The sequence below is a fragment of the Lingula anatina genome, chromosome 7 (genome assembly GCF_051362555.1).
Source record: "Lingula anatina isolate TDL-2025a chromosome 7, LinAna3.0, whole genome shotgun sequence".
NCBI classification, from domain to species: domain Eukaryota; kingdom Metazoa; phylum Brachiopoda; class Lingulata; order Lingulida; family Lingulidae; genus Lingula; species Lingula anatina.
Genome location: NC_141773.1, coordinates 12,170,949 through 12,197,109, shown reverse-complemented (window position 1 = coordinate 12,197,109; position 26,161 = coordinate 12,170,949). Strand labels below are relative to the sequence as shown.

The following is a 26,161-nucleotide window of genomic DNA, read 5'->3' as shown; positions in this document are numbered from 1 at the left end:
CTTGATCACGGTCACGTTGTTCAGTTTCAAACAATTTATATCTAGGCATGTATTGAGCGTGATTTGTCTGTATCAGAACACCTTGACTAATAGTTGTCTGTTACTGAATAACCATCTGAAATCAAAATTGGAGAGGGATTTAAGGGAGTGATGTAAGGCACATGAGTATATTGTTTGGTGTAGAACTACCTAAACACTGACAGAGACGTTTTATTGTGAAGCGTGTTTCTACCTGGAGTGTCGCATAGCGGGAAGGAGGGGAAGTCGCGTATTCTATTCTATCAGGGCCGTAGCTTGAGCAAAATGCCAGGGGGGGGCAGTAAGCGGACACGAGGGGGCGAAGCCCCCGAGGGGGGAGGGGGTGTCCCCCTACCAGTGTGGAAAATTCTAAATCCCAGGGGGGTCAGCTGCCCCCCCTGCCCCCCCCCCCCCCCCGGAGGCTACAGCCCTGTCTACTTTTCTAAACCTATTGTGACAAAAAATGATAAATCTAGCTTTTTGTGTAATAATGCATACATTTTCCGATTCATGCCTTGCTAGTATGGAATTTTTTCGTATTCAGTAAAGAAGGTTTAAAAAAACAACCATTTTGGATTATATTCGCATGTTATTAATACTAACAAAAATTAGACTGCGCTAAAGGGGTTACGAGATGCACATTATTTTTACTGGCACAACTGTCTTCAACTCCAAGTATATTTTTCACAATGCCTGTCAACGAAGGTTTTGCAAATTACTGTCTATGAGAATGCAGTTTCGTCTAAAACAATTAACTGTGTCCTGTCATCATATCGCCTAGCTAATCATGGATATAACTTAAGATTCTTTAAATGGCTGAAATATTACAAAAACATCAAACAACTTAAAATAATGACCTGCGGCAAAAAACCTCACGTTTTTTTTTTTTTTTCATTTTTGAAAGCCAGGTGACACCACAAACGTGATAACCCGAAGCCATGAATGGAGGCGTCCGTTGTTAATTATTACCTATATCAGTAGACCTTTTATATGTAAAATATTTATTTGTTTCTGCTACCTGGTATAAGTTTATCAACCTACTGCTTCTTTCTTTTGTTTCGTAAAATCACAATAACTTGTTTTCCATTTCTCAGAATAACAACTCAGTTGATTACAAAATATGTTTTAGAGTACGAGGTGACTGTATGTGCCAAGTCCAGTGTACTTTCAATTCACTCACTACAGTTCACTACAATCAAAACAATCATGCGCCCTCAGGCTGCCTCGAAAACGCAGTCACCCTATGCCCCATTATATTATCCACGTCATTTTGGATCAGTATTCGAATACACACGTTCTGTAGTGGCTTGCGAGAAGTTCACGTCTACCTGTACCAGTTTAACGGACATGGGGCCTATCATAATTTTGGGGAGAAGGTTTATGCTGCTCACAAATTGTCATCCAATTTGGCTGTACATTTCGAAGTCACTGCTTAGTACTTATTACTCTTATTATAAAATAAAATGATAAACAGAATAATCAAAATAAAAATAGTTAATTAAAGATGTATGTTCAAAAGATATTATAATCAATTATAGGCATCACTATCAAACGCCACCCCCTATGAACAAGTTGACCAGGAACGCCACCATGTGACATTACATTGCTGAAGGTATAAAAGCGCGAAATTTTGAAATTGCGTTCATTCAACGCAGACAGATCTGGAGCAACAAGAAGGATGCCATGTACTGCGCCCCGTAAAAAGGACACAGGAGTCGACTCACATTTCTCCGAATCTTTTCCTCGTATCAAGTCAACGCATCGCTCATCGACATGTTGTTTCTTGCACACGCAGTCGTCTGGACAATGGATTCGACGCTTCTCTAAGCTGGCCAGCTAAAACCTTCGCTTCTCTCCACGAGGAATCGTCGCTCAGGAGTCTTCGCAGGATACATCTTCGGCTTTCTGCTGTTGTGGGCTATATTGTTGTAGTGTAATTGCATATATTTCCATGCATTTCAGGTTTCCTCTTATTACATACATAAGTAGGAAAGTCATTAAACCGTTTTTCTTTCTTTTAACAGACCTCGATTAAGGCGATTCTCGATAGAGCTCCCACTGACAACAGCAAGGAGAATAGGGCCACAACTACACTTCAGCTACTTCGATCAATCATTGGTGCCAACGAGTCCTGCCATGGTCTGTCTACGAGGTGGCTGCATTGGGGAAGCGTCCAAGGCATATGGTGTTTCACTGAGTTGGGAAACCCTTAAAGGTAAGCCTGACTGCGGAGTGCTGACATAGGTAGGAAAAGTCATTAATCCGTTTTTTTCTTTTAACAGAACTCAACAACTGCAAGAAGAAGAGGGCCACATCTACACTGTCTACGAGGTGGCTGCATTAGGGAAACGTCCAGCGAGTCTGCCATGGTCTGTCTACGAGGTGGCTGCATTGGGGAAGCGTGCAAGGCATATGGTGTTTCAATGAGATGGAAAACCCTTAAAGGTAAGCTTGACTGCAGAGTGCTGACATAGGTAGGAAAGGTCATTAATCCGTTTTCTTTCTTTTAACAGAACTCGACAACTGCAAGGAGAAGAGGGCAACATCTACACTGTCTACGAGGTGGCTGCATTGGGGAAGCGTCCAGCGAGTCCTGTCATGGTCTGTCTACGAGGTGGCTGCATTCGGGAAGCGTCCAAGGCATATGGTGTTTCAATGAGATGGAAAACCCTTAAAGGTAAGCCTGACTGCGGAGTGCTGACATAGGTAGGAAAAGTCATTAATCCGTTTTTCTTTCTTTTAACAGAAAAGAAAGAACTGCAAGGAGAAGAGGACAACATCTACACTGTCTACGAGGTGGCTGCATTAGGGAAACGTCCAGCGAGTCTGCCATGGTCTGTCTACGAGGTGGCTGCATTCAGGAAGCGTCCAAGGCATATGGTGTTTCAATGAGATGGAAAACCCTTAAAGGTAAGCCTGACTGCAGAGTGCTGACATAGGTAGAAAAAGTCATTAATCTTCTTTTCTTTCTTTTAACAGAACTTCGACAACTGCAAGGAGAAGAGGGCAACATCTACACTGTCTACGAGGTGGCTGCATTAGGGAAGCGCAGTGCGAGTCTGCCATGTTCTGTCTACGAGGTGGCTGCAGTGTGGAAGCATCCAGCGAGTCCTGTCACAGTCTACGAGGTGGCTGCATTGGGGAAGCGCCCAACGAGTCCTGCCATAGTCTGTCTACGAGGTGGCTGCATTGGGGAAGCGTCCAGCAAGTCCTGCCATGGTCTGTCTACGAGGTGGCTGCAAGGAGAAGAGGGCAACATCTACATTGTCTACGAGGTGGCTGCATTAGAGAAACGTCCAGCGAGTCTGCCATGGTCTATCTACGAGGTGGCTGCATTGGAGAAGCATCCAGCGAGTCCTGTCTTTGTCTGTCAACGAGGTGGCTGCATTGGGGAAGCGCCCAACGAGTCCTGCCATAGTCTGTCTACGAGGTGGCTGCATTGGGGAAGAGTCCAAGGCATATGGTGTTTCAATGAGATTGAAACCCTTAAAGGTAAGCCTGACTGCAGAGTGCTGACATAGGTAGGAAAAGTCATTAATCCCTTTTTCTTTCTTTTAACAGAACTCGACAACTGCAAGGATTAGAGGGCCACATCTACACTGTCTACGAGGTGACTGCATAAGGGAAGCATCCAGCGAGTCCTGTCTTGGTCTGTCAACGAGGTGGCTGCATTAGGGAATCGCCCAGCGAGTCCTGTCATGGTCTGTCTACGAGGTGGCCGCATTGGAGAAGCGTCCAGCAAGTCCTGTCATGGTCTGTCTACGAGGTGGCTGCATTAGTGAAGCGTCCTGCGAGTCTGTCGTCTACGAGGTGGCTGCTTTGGGGAAGCGTCCAGCAAGTCCTGCCATGGTCTGTCTACGAAGTGGCTGCATTGGGGAAGCGTCCAGCGAGTCCTGCCATGCCCTGTCTACGAGGTGGCTGCATTAGGGCAGTGCCCAGCGAGACTGCCGTGGTCTTTTTACGAGGTGGCTGCATTGGGGAAGCGTCCAGCAAGTCCTGATATGGCCCGACTACGAGGTGGCTGCTTGGGAAAGCGTCCAGCGAGTCTTGACACAGTCTGTCTGCGAGATGGCTGCATATGGGAAGAGTCCAAGGGATATGGTGTTTCACTGAGATGGAAAACCCTTAAAGGTAACCCTGTTATTGGGCAGAGAAATAGACTAAAATGATTTTTCGGTTGCAGTCTATACCATAAACCTTTCACCTTACTGACCATTCGGACCTCAACTTTTCTTAAAACTGGTCTGAGACGGGATTCACTGGTCCAAATACAAATTTTAATAAAACGGGACTGGATTGCATTTTTATATTATTATGAACAAGACCTTGGCGTTTTTTTTTTAGAATTATGATGTAACAGTTTAATTAAAAAAGAAAACAAATCAAAAGTTCTTTTGGAAACTTAAAAAAAAAACTTATGGTCAAATAACCAATTGAAACATTCTGACAAATCTTGTTCGAACAATAATTAGTATTTTAGTCATTGATTACACAGAAAATAATGATATTGATACAACAAAGAGTTGGTAATTCAATAAACAGCCTTAATAATAAGCAGAAAGTGTTACCGTTTTAGAGAACAAAAGGAAAGGAGATGAGATCCTGGATAATCACAACGAGGAAACAAAGCGGCTGGACAGCAAAAAGTCCAGTGACCTGATAGTGCTGGGTTTGCCTTGGAAGAGCACAGACGATTACTTGAAGGCTTACTTCTCACAGTTTGGTGAAATCATGGCACAGGTACTCATTGCTACTCATTAAGATCACTGATTTGGGTTTCATGAAAAAAAAATTAAATTGGTCTTAAATTTTAGACCAAAAGGATTAAAATGGAGCTGTCCAGAGTTATTATTGATATCAAATGATTGTAATTTAGTTCTTCTAATAAAACTAATTACTGTTTTAAGTGAACTGCTTTTGCCGCAGGCTGCTTTAAATACACAATTTATGGAAATTAAACAAATTAGACAACAGCTTACTTTTGTTTGTACCATAAAATGTAGAAATAAAGTCTGATAGAAAACAAGCATCTAATCATAATTCTTAAAAACATGCACTGTTATGAAACGATCCACTGTCGCCGTAAAATGATTTCTCTCGGCCATTAACCACCCTTTTGGAATAAACCACTTTTCAAAGTTAGTACATTGGGGGAGGGAGGTATAGAGAAAAACTAATGCTATTTTATTTTACAGAATCCGATTATGGCAAGTCTAGATATAGCTCCCACTTATCGTAAGAAGATTCCAGCCATGGCCTGTTTATAAGGTGGCTGCATGGGGGAACATCAGAAGCATATGGTGTTTCTCGGCAACAGAAACCTTCCAAGCCGTAAAAGGTAACTCATGTTATTGCGAAGAATAATACACTAAAGTCAGTTACCTTACCTTACAAAATTCTTGAGACAAAGCCCTTAGTCACATTAATTTTACAGCTCACTTTCACTTCTGGATAAAAAATTGAGGTTAGTGGGTTGGGTAGGGAGAACAGGTAAATGGGGAAGCTAATGTTTTCTAAATTTCTGTTTTGAAGTTGAGACGGATAGCATTGGTGAGCTCCTGGCCTGATGACGGTCCACTTTCATAAGGTTAAAATGGAGAAAGCGATATCAGCATGTGAGATCTCAATAGTCCTTGCCTAATTGTGATACCATTGAAATTTAGGACCCTTTAAAGTAAGTTATTTGCCAGGGTAGAGGGTGAACAAGGAACTTAATTGTAATTTATTCTATAGATATTACAAATCTTTTGTCAATGCAAATTCAACAAACTTGACATTTTGTGCAAAGCCTTAGGAAAAATTGTTTTAAATTAGACTGTTTGGAAACTGTTGTCTAGCAACTAAATGTAGACATTTTTCTATTTAAAATTTATCAAAGGAAATTCATATAGCAGACATTTTAGAATCCAAAAGCTCTTTCAATTTGCCACAAACTTGAAGAAAAAACTCATGCAAAAAACTCATTTTCGTGGACAAAACACTTTTTAAGTTGTCGCAAACTTGCAAAAAAAAAAAAAAAAAAAAAAAAAAAAAAAAAACACTCCATAAGATTTTGACATCCTATCGACCAACTTTCAGATCTTCATCAGTTTCAATGTGACACACGTGGCGTTGTCACTGGTCTAGAATACTAAGAGCTACTATCCCCAACCTCGCCCTTGGTGCTGCCGTTGTGGTACTAAGAGACCATCGTACAGGTGAGCATGTATTTTCATCTGTCTATATTGTTCAGATCGTTAGGCTTTTTCGTGATTTATATTCCTTCCTATATCCCTCTTATTTTCTAGTCACTTTCTTTTTGTAGAATCTTGGCACTCTCCTTAATCATAATGTGGTTTTCTTGTTGTGTTATAGAAATAAAATAAAATAAAATAAAATAAAATAAAATAAAATAAAATAATCGTGTTAAGAACCAAGGCATCATGAAACAAAATTATGAAAATACTAGAGTTAACGGTGTGTACATACTAGTGACATGCATGTTCTTTGTTGCAAGAACTGCAAGCTTTCAATTACTTTTCATACTTTTGTGTTAACATGTTACATTTCATTTGTAGGCTACGAAAGGGCAGTTTTTCAGATAGAATGCCCGAACGCAGATACCATCAATCCTAGCCCAAATGTTCAAGATGTGAAACACTTAATGGCGCTAGCAACGAGCAACGAGCCCCTGTAGCTGTCATTGATGATCGGACGTCTTAGCGGTCTTGGTTTTCAAGGACACAGCTTGTCTGCAAAAAGAAAAAATAGAGAATGTGGAATGGTAATGGAGAGCGAAATATTGAATGAAATAGGAATACAATCTAATAATGTACTCAAGTCTTTTATTTATTGAGAATTTTTGCGCTTCATGGGTCACAGATATGAGTTGGGTATAATTGCATTTAGTAAGTTTTATTTTTTCACTCATGACAGTGAAACATTTTATTCCAATAGCTTAAGAGAAAAAGTGAAGTTCAGTATGATCTTTCATAATTCCACAAATGTTCAATTGAATAATATGAATTGTGGTTCTATGTGAAAATAGTCTGCCTCTACAGTTATTATTAAAATTTAAAATAGACTATCCAGTTGCTTTATCCACATTCTAAATGCAGATAGGTTTTCGCTCGCAAAACATTGGAATACCACCGCTTATGGTCGTCTGCGTTTTATTTCAATCTTAGTGATGTAGTCATTTTTCAAATTTGTGCTTTTGATGATGTGGAGTTGTTTGTCAGTATAGCATTTGAGAAGATCATAATCCGCACACTAACCTCAACTAACCCTCACATCTTTGTAAAATCCGACTTGATGTAAACGCTTTTACATGAAGCGGTTTTACATTGATAGCTTGTGCAAAATCTATAATGAAATATTTAACGTTTGAGAAAATATTTCATTATATTTTTGTACATAGTCTGCTCCTCATGAGGGATGGCTGGGTGCACACAGCCATCTCTCAAGAATGAGGATCGCACATTACTAATATTATGATTTTCTCAAGTGTTATAGTTGACAAACATATCCAATTCATCATATATACACCTTTTTTTCTCCGGACCCAAAAATTCATATTGAAATTTGCATGGACGGCCATACAGTGTAATGTGAAATATGTCGAAGCAAGCTTGCTTTATTTTTTACTTGTATCATACAGGTAGTTGCGATTTCAGGACAAAATTACAAACAGTTATGTCAAAATTTAATTTCAATCATTAAGGTTTCTGGGTAATAATCATATTACCCGAACTTTTATATATTTTATCATGAGAGAGAACTATATCCAAGTTCTGATGTATGCTTTCAGTTGTAAAAGGATCGAGTTACTTTATTTATGACTTTATCTCCCTAGATGAAGTTAAAATATGCCTTAGTTTAATTGTGTTAAGACTCTAGAAAATGTCTGAATTGTCTTTAGTACCTCTTTCAGTAGGGATTACATGTACTTTGGTAAATTCTTGTGCTTCATTTTGTGTACCAGTATAGTGTATATAGAGAATAGTTTGTAGTCACGAGAAAAAGTTTATTCAGTTGCACCGTGCTGTCTAAAACGGGACGATATTTATGAACTGTAATGCGCCGTGCCAATAGAAAATCTGAAGTCGTCATGTTTTATACTGACGTATCCGGGCGTGGGCATTTTCCCGGCATTCCCCACGAAGGGTTTAGACGGGTTTTTCCCCACGGCCCGAGAGCATTGATCTACCATATATCGATTCATTGCGTTTACGTGATTAACTCGAGTACTTTTGAAATTGAATGTTACTGTATATAATAGTTGAATAAAACTATATTTTCTAATTTTTCTTTTTGTTAAAAAACAGAAGGCGTGCACAGATGGAAAAATAGTAAAGTTAAGTTAATAATTAAGTTTTTTCGTTTTCTCACATTTTAATTAATTTCAGACTGCATTTTAATTTGCAACCTCCATCACGAAGCGCTAAGGAGGACACGTTTTCCGGACATCGAGATCCATATATATGAAATCTAATTGTTCTCTGGGCTCTATTCATTCCGACCAATGAGAAACCCGCAAACGGGCTCCATCCCCAAGTGTGTATATTCCTTTTGAGACAAAATTTCTTAGGTTTTCCAGCTGTTACTTAAAAAAATGTTGTTTTGGAGAGCAAACAGTGCCCTTTTGTACGGTGTAGAACTATAATTTATATAGTTAGTCAAAATTCTAATTTCAAGAGGGGAATATTGGTGTGATATATTTTTCAGAAACCGAAGGGGGGAGGGGGGGGGGTCAGGAGTCGTTGTTGAAATCATTCGCAAAGAATGGCGAATCTATATGATTTAGAGGATTAATTGATAAAACTTATTTTTGTGAGCTCTTGATTATAGTAGGTTATTTTGCCATTTATTTGCAATATAATAAAGCCTACAGAGCTTCACTACCCTGTACATAAAAATATGGAAGAAAACGTAACGGCTACGCCCGCCGTCGGTGTGACTGAAATACGCAATACACCGCAATACAGCGCAACACAGTGCAATACACTTCAAAAATCAAATCCAGTTGCAATTACACAAAAGAAATGACCATTCCCAGCAAAGCAGGGTGATATAAAAACAACCTTTATTGCTAGGTAAGTAATATCATTGATATAACTTAACATATCAGCAAGCCTTTTATATTGTCCGGTTGGCAGCCATGTTGGTGAGTGGCTCTTCTTGGATATATTACTGGCCAAGAGGAGCTACTCGCCAACATGGCAACTGACCAAACAATGAAAAAATTGTCAAGTTGTATCAGCAATATTAATTACTATGTACTATATTTTGCTTTTATATCGCCCTATTTTATTTGAGATTACCCTTTCCTGTGTTTACTTGCAACTGGACTTGTGTTATCAAGTGTATTGCACTGTGTTGCGCTGTATTGCAGTGTATTGCGCATTTCAGTCACACGCTACGCGCTATCAAGAACTGGTGTACCAATGAGATAAGATTAGGAAAGAATTTACTCAATTAATTATAAAAATCGGAAATATTTTTTCTTTGGAGCAAAGTTTGTTGAATGCAAAGGTAAATGTAAAAGCAATACAATTAATATTAAGAATTGGGGTTTAAAAACAAATTAAAATGCATCACCGCACTCGGATGAAAACAGTGATTATGCATCTACGGTAGCTTACATTAGACATCTTAGCTTCTTGTGCGGCACATGCTTTTTTCAAACAGTAGGACTGAAAGGAATTGTTTGAAAAAAATATTTCTAGCCTTCAAACAATCCCACAGATTGCAGATAATTGGGAAACAACACAAAAAAAAAAGTGGTTTGAAATTGTTTATTAAATGCCTTTTCTTTATTTACATAGCAAACAAATATTCCATATGAAGAAATTTTAACAAAAATTTTCTAGGAGATTGATTTCTTTTTGGCCAACCACTACACCGAGGACATGACGTTAACATTATTAATGCATATAAATATTTACATATTTACACATATTTTTCCAGTCTCAAATAAATTCTCAGGTTAAAGAAATGGACCACGGTGGCTGATCCATACAAAACTTGAGTGACTACAGACAAAAAATAGCAACAAATGACTTAAAATCTTTCATTCTGAATGTAAATTCTCTTCCCCAATCAATAATGTCCATCAACGATAAGACTTAAGTCAGTTACAATATGTTAAAATGGAGACAGCAGAATAAATGCATTTCATTTTTGGTGAGTGTTGAGATTAACTGGACTGGGTTTGTTTATTGTCTTTGAATATTGTGAAGAATTATGCACTTATGTGTTGAGGCTGGTTTATTTTTCTTTCCACTCCGGCAATGTATTTATCATGGATTCCAAGGGACCTGAAAGAGAGAAAGCACAGATTATAAGCATACTTTTCAACATGAAATATGTTTACAAATTGCAGTATCTTCATCAAGAGTTTCTGACTTTCAGAAATTATGCATGTTTTGTGCATTTATGATTATTCTTTTGTTAGTAAACGTCTTTTTATGGTTAATAAACAAGAGATCTGTGCCTTTTGGAAACTACAATTTTGTCACCCATAAATGTGCAATAGTTGTAATGTACACTTCAGAAAATTTTCTTTGGTGGAAAAAAAGCAGAGTGGGAAGTTTTATCACTGAAGTTACATGTAAAACAACCTACCTTAGGTCATCTAATTTTTTCTTCTTTATTTCATCTAACTTTTGCCTTCTTTGTCTGGCCTCCTCGTCCAGTTTCACACCTTCCTCAAAGAAAGCGTTTCTTGCATTTATCTTCTCTTCCTCCTTCTCTCTGATCTGCAGCCGTACGTCGTCGGCATGTCTGTACCTTTTCTTCATGCCTTCAACCTCCAGGCGCTTCTCCTTCTCCACAAGTTCTTTTTGTGCTCTGAAATCAAAGAAGTTTACAAATATAATAGAGAAACATAAACATGCCTAAACTTTTCTATCATCATTGTCCGTTGATTGAAATGTCTAGGTCAATCATGGTTTTGCATGAGCAAGCATAAATTAGTAAAACTTTTTTTCGTATTTCATAATGTTATATGCAAAGAAGTGCAATGGTTTGTATATCAGATTTAAAAATTATGAAATATTTCCTTTGTGAGTAAGCTTCACATTGTGTTACGCTGCAGGATAATGTGTGGTGTGTGATATGCTGACAAATGAAAAATCACAGAAATATTCATGATTGTTCTGTTATATTACCTAAGGACTCTCTCAAACTCTGCCCTCTCCCTCTGTGCCTGAACTGCCAAGAAGTGCTCTTTCTGGTCCATCTGCTTGGCCCGCGCTACCTTCAGCATAGTCTCCGTTTCAACTTTCTTGCGTTGCTCCATGGCTTCCTTGGCACGCCACTCACGCTCCGCTTGTTCTTGTGCACGCTTTGCACGAAGAGCATCTCTTTCTGCCTGCTCATCCCTTGCACGTTCTTGCAAGGCACGCATTCTTGCAGTTTCCTTTTCCTTCTCAATACGTATTCTTTCCTGTTCTCTCTCAAAAGCTGCTTCTCTTTCCTGGAAATGATATTCCACAGTTCAGTCTACAAATGAGCACTTATTTCCACATCTTAATAAACAGTAAATTACTTAATTCATAATTTACACTTCATGGGTTAATCCTATTGCATTACTATTTAAAACCCCAAATATTGGACAGTTAGTTAGTCACAAGCAATTACTTCATTCACATAAGATTTATAGGTTTAAAGTTAATAACATAATCAATTTTTAGTTTTATAAAAAAAAAAAAAAAAACCTGCTGTATATGCTACCTGTTTTCTTAAATATTTTCAATTTTAATTTTTCAAAAAGAGTAAGGAAACTTACCGCTTTCTGTTTCTGGTATTCCACAACTTTGAGTTCTGCCAATTTCTCTTGCTCTGCTTGTAGTTCTTTCCTCTGCAGCATATCTGCATTAGCGCGATTCAGCTCTTCCTATAATGAAATACAGCACACCTTATGACATAGGTTTATGTATAAGCATACTGTCCAACAAAGGCTTTCATTATTTTCAATTTCTAAATAATTTTCAATTTCTAATTATCAATAAATAAGAATGATATCATCATTCATTGGAGAAAAAAGAAATGAAAGCACCAATGCTTAGTATTTCAATTCCAATTCCAATTCAAATAGATGCAAAATTAAGACACTTCTATTTAAAAAATAAATAAATAAATAAAATAAAATAAAAAAGTTTGAAAAAGCAGGATATCTACTATTCAATCAAAGTGTGTGTACTCTGAAAACAGAATCATTTCAATTTATCATCCACAATCTTCATTCCAGCAGATGAAACCCACCCTCAATGCTGCTGCCTCGGCGTGTTTCTTTTCCAGCTTCTGTTCATCCTCCTCCATCAGCTTTCTGAGATATTTTTGCATTTGGATGTTTTCTTGATCTTTCCTCTCAAGCTCAAATAGACGCTCTTGGTCATTATCCTGAAAAAACAACAACGTAGTAAGGGGTTAAAAATAATTAGAAAAAGAAAAAAATCAGTGTAGAATAAGTATGAGCTCACGTTTATATCATAAAATGGAAAATGTTATTATAGGTAAAATCAGGTCTTAATTCTAAACTAACATTCTTGTTTTGTAGTGACATCATAAATCTTTAACATGTCATACTATTGGCATAGAAATCATTATTTATCTATATAAAAATACAAACATCTATCCATGTATTTTCCAGTAGAAAAAGAAAGTCAATCCAACAATACCTGAATTTGTTCCAAAACCTTAGCAGCTCCCAGCAGCTTCTCTTCTTTTCTTCTTTTCTCAATTTCCTCCTGCATGGCAATGGCATTGACACGCTCTACTTCCATCATCAGGTCCAAGCGTTTCTCTTCCTCCTCCATCTCCGTCTTGATGTGGCCCTTCTCCAGGACCTGGGCATCACGTATGGCATGACACTTGGCATTCAGTATGAGCTGGAAATAAAGAACATGACACTTGGCATTCAGTATGAGCTGGAAATAAAGAACATGACACTTGGCATTCAGTATGAGCTGGAAATAAAGAACATGACACTTGGCATTCAGTATGAGCTGGAAATAAAGAACATGACACTTGGCATTCAGTATGAGCTGGAAATAAAGAACATGACACTTGGCATTCAGTATGAGCTGGAAAGAAAGAACATGACACTTGGCATTCAGTATGAGCTGGAAATAGAGAACATGACACTTGGCATTCAGTATGAGCTGGAAATAAAGAACATGACACTTGGCATTCAGTATGAGCTGGAAATTGATATCATATCTTATTACAACCTGCCAAAATGTATACATTTTATGAGCTTTTTGGCCATTATTGATCTATTAGATTTTAATATGCAATTTTGAATCTCGGGGATTTTTTTGAAACAAAAAGGGTATTACATTTGACATTGAAATGAATTGGAACTAATATAAATTATTTCTGTTCTGTTTTTTCAAGAGCTACATTTATACTTGTGGCATACACTGGTAGTTTATACACATCCAACTAAAACTGATGTATGTGAGATGGGTAATGAGGTGTGTGTGTGTGTGTGTGTGTGTGTGTGTGTGTGATGTAGAAATAAAATACCTCATTCAGATGTTTGATTTCATCTTCCTGCTCCTGCCTCTGTAAGTTAGCCTTCTCAAGCAGGTGTTCTGCTTTCTCTTTGGCCTCCTGCTCCAAGTCATTCAGCTTGCCATTCTTCTGCCTGTTGATGTCCATTGTCTTCATCATCTGCTTCCTGGCAGTGGCCTCCTCCTGCAAACAGACAAACATTTATGAATTAAATAGACTTGATGAATGAAAAATGTGTAAAATTAAAATAGAAATAGTAGGACACAAAACTAGCAATGGAGTTAAATTTAGAACCACTCCACCTAGTAAGTCTAAGTCAAGCAAACAAACCAATACTAATTTAACATTAACATATGAGCAGCTACTCAGTACAGTGACCTCTAACAACTATAAATGCATCTAGTCAGATTTCAAAAGACCAAATCACTAAAGCTAATAGATGCTATTGTCAATAAGCATTATAAATTACCTGAGCCATCTCTTTTTCCCTCTTAATTCTTTCCAGCTCGGCCATCTTTTGTTCTTGTGTCATAACAATGGAAGCATTTTTGATGCGGTTGAAATCATAGCCCTCTAAAATGATTGATACACCAGATGGATCTTCTTTTGGAACTCTGCAAGAAGATGGATTTTACATTCTAACATTGTTTCATCATTTTCAACTTCAGAGATTTGCTTGGTTTATGCTACCATAAATCCTCCCCCCCCCCTCAAAAAAAAAAAAAAAAAAAAAAAAAAAAGAAAAAAAAAAAGAAAAAAAAATTAAAATGCAGAATCCATGAATTGATTTCAAGTGAGCAGATAATGTCCATAAACTTGTCACAAACTTTTCACTTATCTGGCTGCACAAAATGTGCCACAGCCACATTGTTGTGCCAAATCAACTAATGACTCCTTTACCAAAATACTTTTGAATATTGTCTCTAAAACTGAAGCTTGACAAACCGTTGAAAATAAATTTGAAATGGCATACTAACATTAAATTTCTGATAAGATCCTTTGTGATAACTTGGACAGTCTCCTTCTTGTTCTTCCCACTGCTCTTCTTCTTGGCACTTCTTGGTTCGCTTTCTTGAAATAAATAGTCATTCCCATCGCTGTATCCTTTTAGATCTCTCTGAGCGGCTTTGTTTGGTGTACCAAATAAACTTTCATCAACCTGAGAAGTGTAACTCACGACTCGGTAATTTTTTGTCTTTGCCCTTCGGGATGCTGATGAAGCACTGCTGTGCGTAGCTGCACTGATGGCACTGCCAGGCTGAAAGAAAGGGTTGATAATCAGATTATTTTATACGTGAAAACCAAATTATACGGCTTTTGATCAAGCATAATATGCATGGATTTTAATAAAATGAATGTACATACTGTTTCACATTATATAATACAGTACTCTGGTACATTTTTTTCTCCTACCTTTCTTGTTATCATATTTTTCCGTCACTTAATATAATCATAAAATATAATAAAAAATAAAATAACTAACGGATTTGCTATGGTAGATGACATTTTAAGTAATAAACGAATAATTATTTCTTTAACAAATGACTAATTCGAAGAAATGGTACAAAATGCAACACGTACTTATATGTTCTCCTCACTGAATCAGATCTATCACCATGAAAATAGTACAACATTTTCAAATATTTCTCTCACAATTGATGTAATTAATCAATGTGCACGAGAAGAACATAACTCCTTTACTCACCATTATGTTGTAGATCTTACGATGTCTTTAATTTTTCTACAAATTCCTATTTTTACAAACGCAGTCTTTCCCCACTGTCAGCTCACAACACTACAATGTCGGATATTTACGTACAGTCGTCAAGGAGACCCAAAGCGACACCTATCGTTTAAAGTGGAGCATATGCGGAGTGATTTTCTCAGTTTAGCAAATCAACAAAATTACAAACAAATTCGGATAGAAATATTTCATAAAGCAAATAATTTGTATGCATGCGCTACATTATCTCAGTAACCATACACAAAATCAACATTAATTATATTTTTTTCAAAGAGAGTTTTGTTTAACAGAGCGGATAAAGAGAACCAGAAACGTTGTTAGTGGGTCAACTTCCGGTTGTATAACACATGGGTGATTTTCCAGTGTAATTTATTGACACTGGTCGAACCCACTGGAAATATGTCAGCTACAAGTTTCACAAAACTTACCAAGCATTTGCATTTGAGGCACATCAAGCGTAAGTGTTTTTTTTTCACAGCACATTTTAATGTCGTTTTATTTTTCGTCTCAAACGTTATATTTTCACAGCTGATGTTTATTCTTTTGATCATTGATGGTTATCATTCAATGTCTACGATATTTTACCTCTTAAAGCCCAAGGGTAATATTCTCGACCTCTCTCTGTCTCTCTCTCTTTCTTTGGCTGACGCGCACGTAGTGCACCGTAGCATACACACGAAGGCATTTCATCCTTATACGTGTCTGTTTCTAAATTGGCGTAAGGAACATCATTGGTGAGTCAACCTTTCAGATCAGTCATATCTTGCTGCAACATACATTATTATTTTTAACATTTTTCATTGTTAATTTATTTTATTGTCTCTTCTTTGAAGGCTGTTACTGCAGTTCAACGTCAAAGCTAACAAATTCAGAAGTGAGAGAAAAACGAAATGCTCTGTTTGATGAGGAAAGAAAAAGGCAGCTTTCTCTGATAACAAGGATAGAAAAGATACGTGTAGAACATATAGGACCTCCTGAGAACTGTACACTGATTATGAATAAAGGACTGTCAACCCCATTTAACTGTGCAGCACGTATGTATTATGATTTTAAGTTAGACGTGTATATTCACAAAAATAAGAAATTGGAAATTTGATTTTTCTTTGTGATAACCCACGTAAAGAGACCCCAGGCCCCCGTCAAAATTTGGCAGGTAATTTTTTCTAGCCTTTTTCTCACAACCCAAAATCATGTATTGAAATATTTCTGACCAGAAGAAATTTTTTCTCTACAATAAACATTTTCGAAATCAATTCCAGACATAGCTGAATATTTAACAGTGCGTTCTGCAGTTGCGCTTGTAAACAACCAGCCATGGGACATGCATAGACCACTTACGGAAGATTGTGAACTTAAGTTTGTTCATTACAGAGAAAATGATCCATATCATGCTAATAAGGTAGGTGAGAGTCTGAAAATCATGCAAATAATATGATAAGGAATATGTGATTGAATACAGATATTTGCATATTATTAGTGATCAGTATGAAAGAAAAATCTGAAAATAGGGATCAGCATTATTTTTAATAAAGACTGTAGAAAATGATATACTGTTTATGTTTAGATGTTGAAATAAATATTAAGACTGCACCTGATCATAATGTGGATAGTGTACTATTGTAACTTGTTACTGTATTATTTCCAACATGTTGAAAAAACTTATTTCTAAAGTTTTGTTGGTCATCATTTTGTGATAATTTCAGGCTTACTGGAAATCATGCTCTTTCATCTTGGGTCATATTCTTGAGGTTGCTTTTCAAGACCAGTATTATACAGAACTTTGTAGTTTTCCTCCACCATATGGTGAGTGATAGACATTAATAAGAATATCTGGATTAGTGTGTGTGTGTGTGTGTGTGTTTTACTTGTTCTAAGAAACATTTTTTAGCTCAGGAGAAAAGAAAATTATTTGGTTGCTTTTAATAATATTAATACACCCATTGATAATAATAATTGGTTCATACTGTCACATTTTGTTGGTTTTGTAAGTCATTAGATTTTTTTTGTTTATGAGTTTTTATTTCTTAAATATTTTTGAAAAATTCCAGTACCCAGTGGGAGCTTTGTCTATGATGTGAAAATCCCTATTCCAAATTGGCAGCCAAGTCATGTAAGATAATTTCTATAGGTTTTCATTTCAGAATATAAAATTGGTACCAAAAACATAGAAGTAGATATGGAAACGTGTACAAAATAGTATTATTGGATAAAAATAGAATTAAATTTGTTTTGGAATAATTATTTTAAGAGAATGGATAAGAACAAGTGTATATTTTGAAATCTAGGAAGAACTTCAGTGTATGGGACAGATTGGAGCAAAACTTGCTGGAAAAGATTGGAAGTTTGAATGTTTAGATATTGATGAAACTCTTGCCCTGAAAATGTTTGAAGATAACAGGTAAGCCATGTAACATAAGGTCAGTTTCAAAGGGGAAATTTTTTTATCTAAGAAAACAAACTTCTTGAAATTATAATATGGTTCTTATAGTGTTCTGTAAATCAATTGAATTTGAATTATTTATCGTTTTACTTCAAAGTGAAAATCTAGTCCAAACATGGGGTCATCTCTTCCTTTTTTTGTTTTAGCCAATATAAGTTATGATAAAAGTTAAAGAAAATTTGTTTTGTTAAAAATGATAAATTTGCAGTAATATTTTAATATTCACATTTTCCCAAGTTAAACTAAATCCTATAATACCTTTTCTTGAAAAAAAATTGTTAGCTGAATCAGACGTGATTTGAGAAATTGATTCATCGAATTATTGACATTATTCAGGTTTAAGACACAACAGATCCCCAACATGGCAGCTCAGAACAAGGGTGGCAAGATCCGAGTGTACAGGATGGGCGACCACCTGGACATCAGTAATGGACCTTTGATTTGCAGGACCTCACAGATTGGGAGATTTGACATAACAGCTGTGAGTATCCTGATCATTGCCTTGGTGGAAAACTTTTAAGAATGTGGGACTAGTGTTGAACTATGTAGAAAAAGGCCACTGGATCCAGAAAGCATTGGGGTTGTTAGTGGCATGTCTGGAAATTACAAAGGATGTCACTGTGGTTACACAGTTTGTTGGTATGATTTTTATAGAGCTTTTTACTCTCAAAAGTACCCAGACTGGAAAAAGAGCTGGAGAACAAATTTGTTAAAATATTGTGTAAAGCTAGAAATACAAAGGGTTCAGTCACTTTCAGAGATGTAAATAGAAATAGAATTATGTTGTTCATGAACAAACTTTTAAGTATATTCTCAATTTTCTACTACAAGTATGTGATATATACCTTATTATCAATAATATCTTACCATAATGTCAGATGCTGGGTCTACTTCAAAAGAAAAAAAATCTTCACTAGTTCACAAGCAAAGGGACCAAATATGAACTTGCTCCTCAGTATAAATTGACGAAAGAGGTCAATATCACACACTGATATTGGATATCTTGGTTAAACCGTAATGCATTCTCAGTAAGTTTTCTTTCTTTTTCTGCAGTTTCACCCCATATCAAGCCCAGACTTTGGTGAACTGACAAGAGTGCAGGGTCTCTCAGTGCCATCACAGGTCTTGGTAAGTCAAATTCACCACCTCATAATGTTGGCTTGGTTGTTTTGTCACTGTGTTTTCAAATTTTTTATTGCCTCACCTAAAACATCACATATTCAATATGTTGCCGTATCATGTATACTGTTACATCATGTATCCCAGAGGGCCATGTGTAAGAAAGGTATATGCACTTAGCATGCTTTACCCATTAAGTTTATTATTTTTGTTATTGTTGTTGTAACAACATAACAACATGTTGTTGTAATAACATGAACAACACTGACACCACCAGAGTACGGTTTTATTGCATGTGATCACAGCGGCTTCTTAAACACAGTCAGCCACATTTGTCACATACAACACAGTATCGCATTCAGTTCACTGTCACCCCTTTATACTGACACATATACCACCTTCTTTGTAACCGTTTTAAATTGGGCTTGGTTGTATTCAGGGCTTGACACAAACTTTTTTCGATACTGGCCTGAGATATCAGTAAATATTGAAAGGATGATTTGACACATGACATTTTACTTACTTTTTGGGCCAGTGACCTCAGTGATTCAATGGCCCTAGGTTGGTTTTCAGTGGCCCAGGGTCAAGCCCTGGTATTACATATTAAAGAGTGATCAGAATGCAAACAACAATAGTTTTCCTTCTGCTGGTGTTTGGAGGGCCATCTACCAGCCGGAACCTCCAGAAACACGACATTGTATCAGCTTCTGATGGAGAAAACTTCATTGTTTTAGGCATATACCAAACTTGGTAACCTCTTTGTCATTGATAGTAAGATTGTAAAGTGTAAGTCTGATTTGATCCGTGTAGCATTACAAGGTAATATTTTAGGGTCCTCAGATTCACAAATTTTCATTTCAGATCAATCACTGGACTTTTGATTTCCTGGCCAAACGTGCAGAAAAATATGTGAGTATAACTTTTTGAGAAAAAGAAAAAGCCGATAAAATATATATTTTTACTTTTTATTTGTTTTTAGCAGAGTGTCAGAGGTAACCAAACCTTATTTCCTATATTTGACAAAAGGACTATTTATATTTCAGAATGAACATGCTTCTTTGCCAGCAATGAGAGAGCCACCACCAGTCAAGGAAGAGGTGCAAGAAGAGGAGAAGGGATATTTTTGGCGTTTATAGAGCTTGAACAAACACTAGAGGGTTAGAAAAGGAGTACAACAGAGAGAAGTGTATCAGTTTTGATAACTTAACAGTAAATGTGGCAATCAAACCCAGGGTCAGGAATTTAATAAAAGGTGTTTTTCGAAAGTGAAACTGTGGATTTTTCAGTATAATTTGCTGAGGGTTTAGGGACATTTTATCCTGGATTTTACAATGAGACAATTTCATTCATGAAAGTTTGTGACAGTTGGAATCCCAAACCAAGTGCTTGTTATGCGCTTATTGTTGCCAGAGGTTGGACCTTTTCAGAGACAGTGGTTGCTTCTGCTGAACTCCAAGACCCCTGGCTGCTCTTCCAGCATATGGCAAAATGTCAATAAGTATATTGAGAAGAGGGTCTTGCTAACAGATGTGAAAGAACATGGGGTGAAAAAAAATGAGTGGGAGAATCTTTTAAGTCAATTCATACCGAGGTGCAAAGAAAGCACAGTTTTTAAGAGAAAATTTAATGCTGAAGGAAAGGACTGAAAAAATATGAAATAGTTTTTTTTTTCACTGATGAAAAAAAAAAGGATGCAGATGGTTTGAAAGTTTTGATTAGGTTATGGTGAAAAAAATGAGAGCCTCGGTTAAATTTATATTGCTTTTTCAAGTTTCTGACACCCCAAATAATATCAAGGATATGATTATATAAGTTAATATTATTTTATTGAATTTAAAAGTAATTAAATTAACAATCAATTATATGAAAGATATGATGAATGCATAGCTACTTCACTGACATACCACTAACAAAATCTAGTGGTAATTATTAAATTTCAAATAATTCACTTATGCTAGTTTCTAATATTTACTGCAAAAAATAACATTGGAACAGTTTCTATAAAAGTCGTACCTACAGATGTGGATCAGTTGCTCTTTGGAACTTGCATACATATTCATTTATTTATTTTTATTTTTTTTCTTTTGGGGGGGGGGGGGGGGAGGGGGAGGGGTAAAAGAAAAAGATATTTGCGCACATAACTGGTTTTATATGAAGCTTGAGAGAAGGTACCATGCTGCTAGGCATTTGGCAGAAACACAACTCTGAGAAGTTATATTAGTGAGGCTAGCATTGAGGGTTTGCATCCTCCCAAGAATGGGGACTGGGGCAAATTTAAAGATACATTTAAAGTATAAATTGTAAAAATAGCAATAGACATTGTTTCATATTACCTGAAGTGATATTTGAACTGATATTTTGTACTTACTTTCTGTGCTGTATGGAACCGGAGCTAAGAAGTAGGTCAGTCAGTTTAGGACCAAAATTATAAGGTGCAGTCTTTAAGCTCTTTTATGGTTGAGCAAATTGGTAATTTTGTTCCTCCCTTAGCATGTCTAATTTATTCGAGTCGTAGAAGAAACCAGTAGAAGCGGTTTGTATGTACTACTGTGAAACCACACTTACTTTACATGTAACCTTGAGGAGAATGTATTTTTATGATAAAAAATGAAATCCCACAGACACTGCAAGTCATTGGGAATTACAAGGTGGTGTTAGAGGTTTATTATTATGAATTATGTCAAAGAGAAAAAATGAATCTCTAGAAGTATTTGAGAATTTTTTGCAAAAGTTGGACATTGTTAAATGGAATAACAGAGACATTTGACATGCTGTTCCTTATATTGGAACTTAGTACAAGAGACTCGGTGCTTGTACTCATATAAATAGGGTCTTGAACTCTAAGATTATGTAACAGAGATGAAAGTCTTCTGTGTTTATGCAGATATTTGGGCGTATTTATGCCCCGAGGTCTATTATATACCTTGGTGGGGTTGTGAATCTTCAGTACTTGAATTTTCATAATTTTTTCAAGGTCCACTTTCAACCCTACACAAACTTATTTTGAAAGGTAAATGTATTTTAGAGGGTCCTTTATGTATATTAAGTGTGAGGAAAAGGGACTTGGGAAGGAAATGGTTGCTGTTCCATTAAATCCAATGGGACGTCATTTTTTGACAGCAGGGATATAATGCAATTATTTTTATTCTACGTGAGACTTTTTAAAATGAATTAAGGCCTCGAAAGCTCAGAATAAAAATGACTAATGTAAACAGTATTATAATGTGTTTTTCAGTCTTAAACTTTGGAACTGGGAATTGAAATAAATCAAACAACATTTTTCTACAAGGCAATTGATGTGCATTTAGAAAAACCGTACTTGGCCCAGTTCAAGGTTTCAGTGCATTGCCATTTCATTTCCTGGAGCAGTAAAAAAAATAGAGCTACCAGAGGTAATGATTCCTATTTACTAAAGAAAGCAAACAACATGCCTGGTAAAAAGTATACTACACCTTCCAGATGATCAGTAAATATATGCCACTAGTTTTGATGAAGTAACTTTTAAATGAAGCAAAAAATCTCAATCCACTCCCCCCCCCCCCCTTCCTGATGAGCAGTAAATATATACCACTTATTTTGATTTACTTTTAAGTGAGGCAAGAAATCTCATTCCACTTTTCCTACATTACACTATGTTAAACATCTAAACAGGAATATTAGAAAAGGTGACCAAGACATTGCAACATAGCCAGATTGAGTGAAAAAAAAATGCCCTTTTGTAAGTCCTGTCATGAGGGCTACTAAGGACAATGACATGTTTACCATGTTTTCACCTTCATTAAGTAAATATACATCTGGAGCTCGGCTCTAGATTGCATTTCCATAAGAAGTTGAACTTAGACATGACCCTCACATAACACATCAATGTGTTCAAAACATTTTGTTTTATTAACATAAAACTCAACAATCTCATAACCTCAATTTGATAGAAGTAGGCAAGGCTTCCAGCAGAATATTCATTTCCCTACATTACATGCATATAAAGCAGGGCTCATAGCCCAGTTGCCAATTATAAAACTAAAACTCTTCATCTGATTTTGATATTATACTGTTTTTTTTATCATTCGTCAGTTTGCCCCAATCACGAAGTAATATCGAAAGCTGATAATCTGATGACACTCCTCAGGTACAGGAATACCTGAAACATATTTTCTAGTAATAGCATCTTAGATGACACAAAAAAAAAAAAAATTAGAATTACAAAAAGTTTTAACCCTATTGTTTGACAAAAAAAAGCATTGTAACTTGATATAATGTACATAACTGATGTTGAAAACTGATCATTCTAATTATGTATCAATTACTTTCAGTTGTTATACCTTGGTATTCATTTGTACATTATTTCTTGATTTAAGAGACAAGTGAAGAAGTGAACATAATTCTATCAAAGAATCAGTAAATCTAAATGAATTAATAGTGTCTAACAATTACCTTTACCACAACATAGCATACTAGTAATACTGAATCTGATTCATTCAAATATCACTTTTTTTCAAAGGAGAAATCTGTCAAGTTCTTCAACTCTTTTAGAATTTTTTCATGTTTTTGCTTTTCTATTTGTGTTTTCCACAACTTGGAGTATGCAAATCTTAGTTTTCCATTTTTATTGGGATTTCTTGCACAAAAACGATAATCATGACTAAAAATCTGATTTAAACCTTCAGCCACTGAAACTCCCTGTAAAACTTTTTCTTTATCCAACAAACTTAGTGCCTGCTGCTCAATTTCCATTCTACCTTGCCTGGACTTAAACACGCTACAACGGATATCTAAATATCTATGCACTAGAGTTTCATACTTTGCCAGCTCTTTTAGTTTCTGCCCTTCTTCGTATGTCGCTTGTGCCTCTACCCTTTGTAGCTCGTCCATCATGATCTCCTTCATGCGTCTACGGTGACCCTCAACTTGTAATACTTCTTTAAAATCAACATCTGCAATACTCTTAAATTTCTCCGTCTCCTGCCTCTTCTCAAATTCTCCAAGGTCAGCTGAATATTGGATCTTTGTCTTCTCCAACTCGTTCTGATATTTCTCTTGCGTTGAGGCGACTAACTCAAGAAGTTTTTCCCTGTCCTTTTGTCTCGTTCTCTTTTCACCTTCCTGCATTGCTGTAAGAGAAGCAAGATTGGCATTATGTATGGATTTTACAGTACAATATTGGCCCACCTAATTTTTCTCTTCTTTTTCTTTGACATCCATGGGTACAAACAGTTTCTATGCCTGATCCCATATTTTGACGCTTTCACACAACCTATTCTCTCCTACTGTAAAAGTTTCATAAAGATTTTCTTTGACTATATCACATTCAAATAAAATTTTCCGTACAATCTCATGCAGAAATTGCCCACATGCAATTAAGGCATTGATTACATAATTTTTTTTTTTTAAACAAGAATGTAATTATTTTTCCAAAAGCAACACTTTATTCAAGCATAATATTTGAATAAGATCATTAGCCGATTCACATATCAAATGAAGTAAGGAAAATGACAAAACTTTAAAAAAATAAAATGCTGAACTATGAGATAGGTTTTAAATTTGTGAATTACTTTGTACTGCCACATGGAGTATTATTAATAAAATATTTTTTTTACAAAATATATATCCACTTCAAAGAAATTGTGGAAGACCAAAACAAAACAAAACAAAAAATTAATGAAGTATATTGGGGGAAAAAAATAACATGGTGTTAAGTAGAACTGGGGAGAAAGAGAGCAGATGCAGCATGTGAAATATGGGGAGAGGCCTGAGCGACAGCTGCAGACAAAATTGATTAGAGAAGTTCCATTGCCATGGGTACCAAATTTCTCTAAGACTGGGTTCCCCTAAAGCTATCACACTAGCAGGATATATCCATCTCCGAGGGGATTCTCACTAAATTGCATTCTGTTTACCTGTCATACCCACTGAAGCTGCTAGGGGGGTAATAAACTTTCATGCGCACTTAAACTGAATACAATTTAGCGAGAATCCCCTCAAAGATAGATCGATCTGGCTTGTACGATAGTGTTATGGGAAAGGTCCCTAAGCTCTTGACACTACCCAGATCATGTGTTTACTGACCAATCAGTATCAGGCTCAGCAGTGGCACAGCAAACTGCAGCACCATGTCTATCATCTGACTGCTGACCGGGCGGTTGGGATTATTGCTGAAGCCTGGGTTGTTCAAATCGTTGTTTGCCACGATATTTACATCCGGTGGAATGTTGAACTCTTGGCTCCCTCTCCTGCCTTCTGCAGGGCCAGCAGTTATATTCCCCATAGTTTTTTTATTGCCCAGCCCTATGATAATAATAATAATAATAATAATAATAATAATAATAATAATAGCCTTTTAAAACATTAATTTATCAATAGTATAGAATACATATATTGCAATATTTTCAACAGTTTCAGATAGGATATATAGAGTGGAAGAAAATTCTTGAAATCCAGGGAAAATTTTGGCGTATACTGGTAAATTATATACTAGGTGATACATGTAGGTGATGCTACACTTGTGTCAACTGATCAACTAAGAACTTCGTGACAAATTTTTGTGGAACTGGTGTACGTACTACTCACGTACAGTAGATTTTTTTTTTTTCATTTATAAGAATAAATGCATAATTGTATCTAAAGTTCCTTCTAAAACTTGATCAATAACTTGAGTAAAATTATACACACACACACACAAACATTTGAGGTTCAGTATTTTAAACAGAACGTTGAAATGACATGTATTTTTTAAATTAAAAAATAAAATTATATTGCTGTTGTTCTGGACCCCCCCCTTCAAATAATCCTGGGTCCGCCCCTGTAATTGTCATGATTTCAGCACCACGAGACGGTATGTTTCAGTAAAGCAGACGGTTAATGCAACACTTCACAAAGAACGTCTCAGAAGCTACATGTACATGTAGTGTAGTAATTGGGGAATTACCGTGACAAGAGAAATTGCAAAAACACTGAAATGGCTTCCAACAACTATGGTCTTGTTTTCTCCTAGGACAAAATATACCATATATTGTGTCCTAGCTGAAAACAAATCTCTGTCTCAATTCAAATCCCACCTTGCCTCAGTTTTCATGCGGCCGTTTCATGCAGTTTTCAGTCACGCAAGGGAGGCAAGATGTCACCTTGAGTTGAACGACCTTGGAGGCACATCTCAGACCAGAAGGAAAAAGTCATCTCAGGCCAGAGAGTTTCTTATCACGCTAATTATTCCACTTTTCATTTTAATAACAATAATAATAATAAATTTTAGTTTGGGTGAGATTCACTTAACGGACTCTCAGTGTTAGGTGGGGTCAAACAATACAATAAGTTAAATTACACATGACCAGATTTCTGATGATAAA

The 26,161-nt window shown here is 36.3% G+C and overlaps 4 protein-coding genes across 12 annotated transcripts; 2 read left to right on the top strand and 2 right to left on the bottom strand.

Moving 5' to 3' along the window:
* The first annotated feature begins 464 nt into the window (after positions 1 to 464).
* Positions 465 to 8,564, top strand: LOC106175035 (TAR DNA-binding protein 43-like). 9 transcript variants are annotated; one of them, XM_087018180.1, is made up of 8 exons: positions 465 to 2,463; positions 2,532 to 2,580; positions 2,633 to 4,149; positions 4,595 to 4,758; positions 5,214 to 5,356; positions 5,551 to 5,692; positions 6,097 to 6,215; positions 6,576 to 8,564. In XM_087018180.1, the coding sequence occupies exons 3-5, from the start codon at positions 4,020 to 4,022 to the stop codon at positions 5,283 to 5,285; spliced, it is 366 nt and encodes a 121-aa protein (XP_086874306.1). In that variant the 5' UTR covers positions 465 to 2,463; positions 2,532 to 2,580; positions 2,633 to 4,019; the 3' UTR covers positions 5,286 to 5,356; positions 5,551 to 5,692; positions 6,097 to 6,215; positions 6,576 to 8,564. The 9 variants fall into 9 exon arrangements, with proteins under 9 accessions (XP_086874306.1, XP_086874302.1, XP_086874308.1 ...); XM_087018176.1 differs by having other exon boundaries at positions 465 to 2,233; positions 2,301 to 4,149; XM_087018182.1 differs by lacking the exon at positions 2,532 to 2,580 and having other exon boundaries at positions 465 to 2,349.
* A 1,216-nt stretch (positions 8,565 to 9,780) lies between these two features.
* Positions 9,781 to 15,382, bottom strand: LOC106175047 (cilia- and flagella-associated protein 45). Its single transcript, XM_013556861.3, has 10 exons — positions 15,224 to 15,382; positions 14,496 to 14,776; positions 13,988 to 14,132; positions 13,531 to 13,701; positions 12,681 to 12,890; positions 12,265 to 12,402; positions 11,789 to 11,896; positions 11,169 to 11,476; positions 10,624 to 10,848; positions 9,781 to 10,316 (listed from the first exon to the last, which is right to left on the bottom strand). The coding sequence occupies exons 1-10, from the start codon at positions 15,224 to 15,226 to the stop codon at positions 10,241 to 10,243; spliced, it is 1,665 nt and encodes a 554-aa protein (XP_013412315.2). The 5' UTR covers positions 15,227 to 15,382; the 3' UTR covers positions 9,781 to 10,240.
* A 167-nt stretch (positions 15,383 to 15,549) lies between these two features.
* LOC106175048 (large ribosomal subunit protein mL39) lies at positions 15,550 to 22,038 on the top strand. Its single transcript, XM_013556862.3, has 10 exons — positions 15,550 to 15,719; positions 16,096 to 16,296; positions 16,522 to 16,661; positions 16,966 to 17,065; positions 17,311 to 17,372; positions 17,548 to 17,660; positions 18,039 to 18,183; positions 18,756 to 18,830; positions 19,683 to 19,730; positions 19,865 to 22,038. Exons 1-10 carry the CDS (start codon positions 15,662 to 15,664, stop codon positions 19,955 to 19,957), a joined length of 1,035 nt encoding a protein of 344 aa, XP_013412316.2. The 5' UTR covers positions 15,550 to 15,661; the 3' UTR covers positions 19,958 to 22,038.
* Positions 20,927 to 25,964, bottom strand: LOC106175033 (uncharacterized). The gene is made up of 3 exons (XM_013556843.2): positions 25,874 to 25,964; positions 24,885 to 25,103; positions 20,927 to 23,929 (listed from the first exon to the last, which is right to left on the bottom strand). The coding sequence occupies exons 2-3, from the start codon at positions 25,081 to 25,083 to the stop codon at positions 23,304 to 23,306; spliced, it is 825 nt and encodes a 274-aa protein (XP_013412297.2). The 5' UTR covers positions 25,084 to 25,103; positions 25,874 to 25,964; the 3' UTR covers positions 20,927 to 23,303.
* Positions 25,965 to 26,161: the final 197 nt, after the last annotated feature.